This window comes from Ovis aries, chromosome X, assembly GCF_016772045.2.
Source record: "Ovis aries strain OAR_USU_Benz2616 breed Rambouillet chromosome X, ARS-UI_Ramb_v3.0, whole genome shotgun sequence".
NCBI classification, from domain to species: Eukaryota; Metazoa; Chordata; class Mammalia; order Artiodactyla; family Bovidae; genus Ovis; species Ovis aries.
The window spans coordinates 11,009,739-11,020,108 of record NC_056080.1 but is presented as its reverse complement, the minus strand read 5'-3'; the positions used below and the strand labels follow the sequence as shown (position 1 = coordinate 11,020,108).

The 10,370-nt window shown below is 47.7% G+C and overlaps 1 protein-coding gene across 3 annotated transcripts; it reads right to left on the bottom strand.

Moving 5' to 3' along the window:
• Positions 1 to 536: 536 nt before the first annotated feature.
• Positions 537 to 2,611, bottom strand: TMSB4X (thymosin beta 4 X-linked). 3 transcript variants are annotated; one of them, XM_042241564.1, is made up of 4 exons: positions 2,555 to 2,611; positions 1,614 to 1,659; positions 1,397 to 1,510; positions 537 to 975 (listed from the first exon to the last, which is right to left on the bottom strand). In XM_042241564.1, exons 2-4 carry the CDS (start codon positions 1,633 to 1,635, stop codon positions 941 to 943), a joined length of 171 nt encoding a protein of 56 aa, XP_042097498.1. In that variant the 5' UTR covers positions 1,636 to 1,659; positions 2,555 to 2,611; the 3' UTR covers positions 537 to 940. The 3 variants fall into 3 exon arrangements, with proteins under 3 accessions (XP_042097498.1, XP_042097499.1, XP_011961617.2); XM_042241565.1 differs by lacking the exon at positions 1,614 to 1,659 and having other exon boundaries at positions 2,401 to 2,611; XM_012106227.3 differs by lacking the exon at positions 1,614 to 1,659.
• Between the last annotated feature and the right edge of the window lie 7,759 nt (positions 2,612 to 10,370).

Here is a 10,370-nt window from a genome sequence, read left to right as displayed (position 1 = left end):
TTTTGTCATATTTATTAATCCTAAGTGCACTTATTTTACAAAAAACAATTTTAAATATTGGATTCGAATTGGAATCAGCCATTAGACAAAGAAGGAAACACGTCTTCAATCCTTTATAAAGCAGCTGTTAAATGTCGTTTTTCCGTATATGACAAGACTGGTAACTGGCTAAATACACCAAGTCTGACACCTTAAGTACTGTGCTGTGAATTATACCACCTTCAATTTCTTGAAGAGATGAGAGGTTCAACGTAGGCTTAACAAACCCTTTAAATGTAAGGACTGCAAATATTTTTGTCAGTTTTCACTCAACTCCAGACACCAGGAATTCAATCAGCCTAAGAAAATGAACCATTTCCCAATTACCCAGTGTAGACGAGGTATTTCGCATACCTGGATGAAACCCATTTTGGTCTTTTACCCAAATTGCCAGATGTTTGTCATCTATCACTCCCCAGGCCACCCACTTTAGACCCTTTTACCAAGATTTCATCTGAGTAAGCCACTCCTTTCAGAGACCAAAGCGTCACACCAGCCAGGTTTTAAAACTTTATTTGCATATTAAAAAAATTGTGCATTCCAATAATTAAAATCATTTGAACAACAAAAAAAATGGCACTCTGATTAAACTGCATTTTACAGCCCGCAGAACACCTTGGACCAGCTTTTTACTCTAGATTTCACTGTCGTCCCACCCAGCTTCCTCCTTCACCAACATGCAAGTTCTTTTCCTTCCCTGCCAGCCACACAGGCAGATGGGAGAGGCAGGCGCGGCCTACGTTGTCAGTAGTTCTCCATTCTTTGATGTGAAAAGGGGTAGCACAGTCATTTAAACTCGATCCAACCTCTTTGCATCTTACAAAGTTAAACAGCTAAAAGAAGTAAAATAAGAAGGCAATGCTTGTGGAATGTACAGTGCATACTGGCGGCACACGCTGCATTACGACTCGCCTGCTTGCTTCTCCTGTTCAATCGCTGTGACCGGAAAGAAAAAGAAAAAAGATGGAGCGGGTGAAGATGCGAATTCAGTATAGCGTAACATAGGATTATAGCCCTTTCTTCTGAAAAGATCTCTCCTTATCATACAAATTCTATCAAGTACCAATAGGCATTCCATCATGAAATGCTTCTACGAAACAGAACATTTTTACAGATAAAAGGATACCGGCATCTGCATATTAATATGGAAAATTAAACACTGCATTAAATTATTAAACCCTATTGTTTGTTGGCTGCAGCAGTTTTAAATTAACCTTTGCAAGCCACCAGAATCAAAAAGCTGTTGACTCCTCCCGCACTCCCTACCCCCACCTCAATTCTTCTCCCAGCCCCTCCCATCCTCTCCTACCCACCCGGCCACTCCCGCTCAGCCTTTTCGAAAGGGGGGGTGTCTTACTTTCTTTCGAAGGCAGTGGATTTTTCTCTTGCGTTTCCGTTTTCTTCAATTTCGACTTATCGAACTTCTCAATCTCAGCCATATCGGGTTTGTCAGACATGGTTGCAGAGGGCGCTGCAGGTACAAAGCCAAGAGGTTGAGGGTGAGCCACCTACCCCTCGTCTTTCTGGGCTCAGAAAATGCGTTCTGCTTTCCTGTCTCCTGCCTGAAGACGCACTTTTAACTCCTTCCACTTTCATTCAGGGCTAAACATCTTCCTCTTTCTACAGGAAAAAAAAAAAAAAAAGAGCGCTTTCCCGCTGCCTTTAGGATTTCAAAACGCGAGGGGCCAAATTGGGAAGACCGCCCACGTTAGGAGGCGGAATCTCTCGCAAGCGTGAAATTAATCACCGCCGATTAATGGCGGCGTTTCAACATAAAAGTGAAGTCATTTCAAGTTTAAGGGGAAGAAAATCGAGTAAGATTTCTGAAAATGAAGCCAAGGCTGCACAAAATGTTTTTTTCTATACTTGGCCTCTTCCCCAAAGATGCGAGCCGTGCGGCTTTCTTTTCTTCTCACAAAGGCGGCAGCTGCGGCCGGGCGCCACCGACCACCGCCCTCCCCGCTTCCTCCCTCTCGCCAACAATGCAGCCAGCCGCACACAAAGCTAGATCGATTAGGATCTCCATTTAGGAGCAATTCGGCAGCCCTGCACACGTCCCCCTGCAAGAAGGACCTTTTCCAGATTTCATAATATAGCCCCGCAGCCCTAAACCTAACAGATACAGCCCACGAAGCCACCGGAGGCGAAGAGAAATAACTGTGAGTCTGAAGCTCCGGGCTTGGGTGGGTGTGAATTGGAACAAAGGATCTTTCTATTCCTGATTCATCACCGCCTAAGAGGCTATGCAGAATGCCTTTGAGGGTAGGAAAGAGAAAAAAACTATTCCCTTCCAAACGGCAATAGCAAAAAGCCAGTTTTTAAAAACATATTTAAGAGTCACCGAATTCCCGACCCCGTTACCCATCTGAACGGTCTGGCATTCCCCATGCTCCCGAAGAGCAGCATTTTCCCAGACGACCCCTCGCGCTGGGTTTCGGGGTTGCGGGCGGCGAGGGGGCGAGCGCGGGGCGGGAAGGGGTGCGGAGGGCAGGAGGTAGAGGGCCCCGGGGCTCACCGGAGCGAACTGCGAGCGAATGAAGTCGGGTCTGCGCTGTGGCCGCCGCCGAGTGCCGAACGGGGCGCGGCGGGCGCAGCTATATGCGCGCTCCTATGCAAATGGAGTGACGTCATCTGCCCGCCCGCTTAACTCCTTAGCGCCGGGTTTCGTCTCCGGAACGGCGTCCGGGGCCTGCATGGCGTTGGGGGGGCCCCGCGTCCACCCATGCACCAAGCCACGACGAGGGCGGCAAAATAAAGCGCGTAAAGCGCCCTCTCCCCGCCGCACTTCCTTCGTAACGTATCCCCCACCCCTTTATGTCGGTTCTAGCTGCGTGGATTTTTGCAGCGGCCGCGAAAACCGGCCCCTGGGGATCCGAGCGTGATAACTAAGGGCCTGGGTGGTACCTAGCGGGACAGGCATTCCTTTACTGTGAAACTGCCTTTGTCCGTGGCAGACATCCCCCAGCCGGGGTGCAGTATGCCTCGCCCCGCGGCCTCGCCCACTTGCAGGGCTGCGATTCCTGTGACTCAGCTTTCAGACCAGTGGAAGCCCTACGCCCCACCCTGGCCCTCTTTGTCTCGCTAGCATTCTCCTAGACTTGACTGAGAAGTAAAGCACCCTTAAGTGATTTTTTAAAAGAAAATTTTCTCACTGAAACACGCCTATTCTTTTTCAATGCTGTAATTGTGGTGGGCACCCAAACCAAATAACCGGAGTATTTGCGAGTTGGTAGTGAATTTTTCGGGGTTTATTGAGTACGTCGCCTCCCTCTTAGAAAAATTAAGTCTCAAGTTCAAGCTCTGCTATTGACTTGCTGCCGGACCAGGGGGAAGTTCCTTTACTTTCCTGTTCCTTATTTCCCTAAATTATAAAAGTGATTGCCAAGGAGGCCCGGGTACAAGGCCAAAGGCTGCGATCCCATTATGTCTAAAACCTGAATATTAAATTGAAAAGGCGAACTCTATTTCGAAGGGAGTCTTTTGAGCAGGATTCCATTTTGAGGTGCGTATCTGAGTTATATCCGGAAACATGGGAGCTCGAGGTAGACTGGAGCAGTTTTCAAAATGGCACCTGACTCTGTGAACACGAGGGACCCCCGCCCCTTGCGGCTGAAACAAGTTACAAATACCATGGGGGTGGGGCTGCCCAAGGCCTGTGAAGGGGAAAAAAGCCAGGTTGGGTTTTCAGATAAAGCAGTTAGCGCAATGCTGCCCCACTCCTTCTCCCTCAGAAAATGTTTCTAGAAACCTCTTATTAATCTCGTTTATGGCCGAGGCTTTTGTCTCACTGGGGATTAAAATCAATTGTTCTATAGACTCTTAACAGCCACTGCAGGAGCACCTCCGACTTCCCCATTTCTTCATCCACTAGACTTCCTTCTTCGTGGTGGGGGGCAGGTGACCGTCTGGTTCCCCAGTTCCTGCTCCGTCGGCGGGCAGCCATTCTGCTCCCGAACTGGGGGCACTGAGCCTTCAGGCAGGCACAGGATGTCACCTCTCTGGTTCCGCGTCCCTCTGACCTTCCCCTAGTTGACTGGTTGGTGAGTCCACTTCATCGTGGAAACTCAGGGTGGATTTGGGGCCCTTTTCAGTGGCAGCTGCTGCGTGCCAACACCATTTCTCTGGGGTTTGGAGAGTCCAGTTCCCCTCACCCAGCCGCTGTCAAAAATCACTTCTTTCCTCCTCAGTCTCCTGATCACAAGGGGACGCCACTAAGGCTCCCCACTTCTCCCTGAGACCTTCTCCTCAGAGAGGGATAGGCCTTGCAGAGGCAATGCAGAAGTCTGCAGAAGCCTGGAGCATTTTTCCAGTTAGGTAATGGCAGCTTTCCTGCTGCCTGTCTGTCTAGATACCGATAGAAAGGAAGGGAGAGTGGGAGGCGGCTCTCTAAAAGGAAGAGAGGGCCGAGTGTTGGCCCTGACGTCCTGACTTGCCTGGGGTGCTAGAAAGAATGGAAGGGGCAGCAGGAGGCAGATGGAAGCAAATGCGAACTCAAGGAATATTCTTCAGAGTTGTGTGACCCTGGCCTATGAATTCTGTGTTTTCTAGTCTGTGAAATGGGCTTGGTCAGTCCTTAACCTCTCAGGGTTGCTGGGAGACCAAAATGCTTCAGACAGTGTGTGACACTGTTGTTATTGTTTTGCTTTATATTATTATTATTTAGGATGGAAGGTTGAGAGGAAAAAAAAAGATTAGTGTTTGGAATTGACTGCATATTTTGTATTAGTTCTTTGTCTTATAAAGGACCAGTTGACTGAGATTTTCATGGGATCTTTTGCTAATTTTTCAGCCGATAAAAAATAATTCTGGGCAGGCATTGTAATAGGGGCTTTACATGTGTTTTCACCTTTCCTGCCCAGGGACTTTCCATGAGGAGAGATTTACAGGTGGGGAAACTGAGGCTTAGAGATCCAGGGCTGTGAAAACTCAGCCAGTAGCAACTCTGTGGTACTTATGCTGAGAAAATTCTTCAGCCCCAGACCCCAAGTCTGCACCTCAGACCCATCAGGAAGAGCGTGGGGCAAGCTGTCTTGTTTCCCACAATGTCTGGTTATGTAGTAGTTGCTTAGTTAACAGTGAAAGACGACCTGGGACTAACTGGCGCCTGACTCAACTCCACTCTGCCCCTGTGACTCAGGCCACTGTGCTTTCTTCGCTTCAGTCCTTTCAGTATTGATGTTTTAGACGTCAGGGGGTCGTTCCTGCCTCCTAGAAGCTGCTGTCTGTAAGTGGGTTAGCATGTGCTGGGCCACCACTGGAGGTGGGAGGTCTCAAGACCAAGAAAAGGCTCGTGGTTTGGAGCACGCAGGAACATTAAGCAGGATATGCCCGACACTCTCCAGCAAAAGCTGAGGAGACAGCCCACCCCGCCCTGGCCCTGCCTTCCTCATCCTGGGGTCACAGACCCCGTGCAGACCGTGCGGAGAGAGAGCCTGCCCTGGAACTTGGCCAGCTCCAAGTCCGTGCCCAGTGGAACCAGGAAGCGGTGGCAGGGCACGCTGGGTTTCATGTTGCTTTCTGGGGCGGGCCGGACACAGATTTGGAGCTATTTCCAAGGCTGGAGAAACAGGCCTTGAAGTCTGTTGAGTTCAGGAAAATTCATCCTATTATTTTTAAGCGATTTTGCACACAGCACTGACCAGAGAAGAGGAAAAGGAATGGAGATGAAGCGGGGGCTCCCAACTCTTTGCTTTCTGAGGCCCAGGTCACTTGGTCCATGCTTCGGGGCCTCCTGCCATCTGCCCCCACCTGCCTCGATCCACCTTCCCCTGTGGCCCTGCAAGCCGCCTCTGTTCATCCAAATCCCCTTAAACACACAGCCCAAGCCCCCACCCCCACCCCACCGTGATGACAGGGAGGTGATATTTAGTGATCTCGCTATGTACATTGGATCCTCGGTTAAAAGCCCTTTGTGTATAACATCTGATTTAATTCTCACCCTGCACAGGGGCTACTAATATGCCCATTTTACTGCTGAAGAAGCTGAGGCTCAGGGAATCTAATTTGCTGGAGATTATCTCCCAAGATCTGTCTACCGTGTCTACATTCCCCTCCACGGAGGCCTATCTCTACCGGAGTCCCCAGCACGGGCGGCTCCACGTTGCACTCAGTGCTAGGGAACCAAAGGCGCCCCCAGTGAGAGGCTGAAAAGGAGGGGATGTTGCCAGGAGAGCAGAGGAGAGTCGGAGAACACTCTTGAGAAGGTCTGCCCGGGGGCTGCTAACTTCCCTATCCGCTTTGTTGATCTGATGGAATCTTAGAGCCCAGGGGAACTTTCCAGGGGATCTCATTCCGCCCAGTTCCCTTCTGTGGCTTGAATTTGCCTCTACAACATCCCCTCCAAGTGGTTACTTGGCCTCCTCACAGCAAGGGCAACAATAAGAAGGCAGAGAACTTTCCAGTTCGCACAGGGGACAAGGATTTTCGCCCGGGGTTGCATTGAATGGGAAAAACTGACAGGAAATAAAGTTGTGGGGCAGGCAGGGGCCAGAGGGTATAATAATAACAAAAACAACAGCCAGAACCAGCACAACAAAACCAACGGCAGCAGTAGTCATGCCCATAATAATAGCCAAGACTCTTTTGAGGGCTCGCCATAAACAGGGGAGCTTTCCATGTATCTCCCCAAATCCTTGCACACATCTCTGACAGAGGCACCCTAAGGTTCCCCATTTTGCCAATGAAAGAGTCTTGGAGAAATCAGATAACTTACCCCAAACCACACAGTGAAAGCCTGAGGCGACATATGAACTCAGACTAGCTGGCTCAGAAACTGCCTCATTGAAACAACACTTTTCTAAAAACCTACCCTAAGGCCTTTCATTGTCGTTCTGTAGGCCACTTCAGGGTAGAGTTCTGTTCCATTGCAAGAAACCAACCAGCACTATAACGTTGAAGCATACATATCATAGTCATAGATCATATCAATTAAAAATTTGCCTGCTCCAATTTTCAAATGATTTTGTTACAGTAACCCAATCTGCTCTTTGCCTCCTCCGACACAGCCTGACATAGTTGTGGTAATGAGGATTCTTTATCATGAACACTGACAGTTTCACATAGCTTTTCACTACTTTAATATTTTCCCCACAAATGTTCATATTATGGTGGTTAAAAAAAAATTAGTAGGTCAAATAACATATTGAAAAGGGAGGTATTCCGTACAGCCCATGGCCTCCTGTGTTAAAAATGAAACTTTATTCCACTGTGAAGTCGAATTATCATTAGCAAGTAGGAAGTGTTCATGTATTTTAATGTGCTTCTATGAAGGACGTCAAAGCTTTTTTATAGAATATAGTTCCCACATCATCAGCAGAAGGTGGCTAATGGCTTTATGGTGAGAGAAATGAAGCTGAGGTGGGCAATGGACAGGTGGCCCAAATTTGGGGGGACACCTCACATGGGCCCTAATCAGGCTTCTTGGATGACTTACCATTGCTCCTCCCCTAGGCTGGATTTTTGGGGCCTGTGATGTGTGCTGTTGCACGAGGGCCCACACTCACAGAGGCACTGTGCTTCGCTTAACGCTCTGCCACCACCATCTTGAAAGTCTTAATAATTTTGAACCAAGGGCCCCGTGTTTTCATTCTGCACTGTGTCCCCAAGTTATGAAGCCAATCCTGCCTCTCTCGTTCTCATTCCCTCTGTGCTCCCAATGCCCCTGGCTTTTCCTGGGGTCCACTGACTCATCTGTCTCTTCTTCTGCCTGGAATGCTCTCTCTCATCTTGACCACTCAGCTGCCCAGGTGTGGAAAGGTTTGAGTGTATACATGAGACGGTTCAGCCTCTCCCTCCTCTGCTAAGCTTCAAAGTTGCACTTGGAGCTGGTGGCCTGGGGTAGTCACCGCCTTTTTTCAAGGAGCTATGCCTGATGGATATGCCGGCTCTCTTCCCTCCTTTTCTGCCACGTTATTTTTCCTGTTTGAGGGATGCCTGCAGTGATCGGCCTACTTGTGCATCAGAACTGACTGGCACATACCAAGGCCAATGAAGGAACAAGCCTTTCCCAGCATCTCCACCCACTCCCCCAAGTCTCCCTGGAGCCTTCCCAGGGAAAGAACCTCATAGGCATCATTTCCATCAAAGCAAGAAGATGAGGAGGAGGGTGTCATCTTTTCACCCAAAGGCAACACATGGAGCAAATGAAAGCACCAGGAAAGAGAGAGCTGAGTTCCAGCTTTATGCCATACCATTTTTAGACAGGAATGAACTGTCTGAGAGGGTCAAGATGATATGGACAATTGGGATTCCTAGACACCACAATGACCAAATCTCACTTTAGCAAATAGATTTGACTAAATATTTAAAAGTTAATCATATTCTTCACAGAGGTAAATAGTTAATGTTCATACGACCCAGCAATTCTACTTCTAGGTATGTGCCCCAAAGAACTGAAAGCATGTACTCAAATACTTGTACGCTGGTTCACAGCAGCACTATTCCAATTGCCAAAAAGTGGGAACGGTCCAAATGTCTCTCAGTGGATGAATGGATAAATGAAATGTGGTCTAGCCATATGGTGGAATATTATTTAGCCATAAAAAGGAATGAAGCACTGACGCATGCTGCCACATGGAAGGCCCTTGAAAACCTGCTAAGAAGCCAGATACGGAAGACCATGTATTGTATGATTCCATTTATGTGAACCATCCAGAAGAGACAACTCCATGGAAAGAGAAAGGAGATTAGAAGTTGCCAAGGAATTGGAGAGGGAGGAAAAGGGAGTGGTGACTTAACAGGTCCAAGGTTTCCTTTTAGGGTGATGAAAATGTTTGGGAACTAATTAGAGGCAGTGATTGCACCAGGCTGTGAATGTGCTAAATGCCACTGAATTGTTCACTTTTAAATGGTTAATGTTATGTGAATTGTAACTCAATTTTTAAAATGAAAAAAAAAAAAAAAGAAGAAGAAAAGTGAATCTAGTCCCATTTCCTCATTCCCCAGGGTCTGGTTCTGAGGAAATGGGAGGGGAGTCAGGGTGGAGTAAGCTTCAGGGGTTCTTAACTCTTTTTGTGCCAGGGCGAACTGAGGAAACCTCTATACTCTCAGAATTATATAAATGCAGAAAACAAAAAACCGGGGACCACAAATGAAAGCAGTTCCATTTCCATACAGTTATCGCAAGGGTTGTAAACACTGTGATGTAGTGATATACATGCTTCTTTCTGCATTAAATAACACAATTTAGGAGGAGGTCACACACCCAGCATAATTCAAACTGGAGATGAGTGTGTAGATAATCTGCAAAATGTGGACACGTATAAAAATACCTGTGATTTCTGTTGTTGCCACAATCTCAGGAACTGCTGATAACAGGGGTTCCTTGCTGTTACAGACAGAATGTTTGAACGAAGGCGGGTGTCTATAAGCCAGGAAGTGGGCTCTCACCAGACACTCAATTTGCCAGCACCTTGACTGTGGACTCCCCAGCCTCCCAAACTGTGAGAAATAAATGTCTTTTGTTGGACTTCCCTGGTGGTCTGGGGACTAATACTCCACGCTTCCAGTTCAGGAGGCCTGAGTTCAATCCTTGGTCAGGGAACTAGATCCCATGTACCACAACTAAGACCCGCCACAGCCAAATAAATAAACATTTTTTAAAATGTCTGTTGTTGAAGCTGACTAAGAGATGTGCCTCCACCTACCCTTGAAGGAAAGGCTAAAATAACACTTGGTTAGAGGTTGATGCAAAGAAAGATGTGATTTTTGTCTAAGTTCATGGATTCTCTCCAGAGATCACTTGAATGTCTGTGGACCCGAGTCTATCTAAAAGAGATGTCTCTTCAACTAGAGAAAGTCCCCGGCAGGGTTTCTGAGACAGACAGGAAGAGATGGCTACCAGTACATCTGGGCTTCCCTGGTGGCTCAGATGGTTAAGAATCTGCTTACAATGCAGGAAACCCGGCTTCCATTCCTGAGTCCAGAAGATCCTCTGGAGAAGGGCATGGCTACCCACTCTGGTATTCTTGCCTGGAGAATCCCATGGACTGAGGATCCTGGCGGGCTACAGTCCATGGGGTCACAAAGAGTCGGACACGACTGAAGAGACTTAGCGCGCATGCACACACATATCGGATAAACCACTGAAGAACTCTGCTGTGGAAATTTAATCTATTCCTTCCCCCTGCATGCTGTCTGCATGGCCTAAATTCCACAGTAGAGAATAGATTACCTAAAAAGGTTTAGGCACTAGCTCAGGGGAACCAGCATATTAGACAACAGTTGGGAAAAAAATTAAACTAACATGACCGGCTAACAGCTTACAGGTGTCACCTTACATTCTGGGCTGCGGTAATTCTTATGTAATACAACTCACATTTATCTGATGTTTC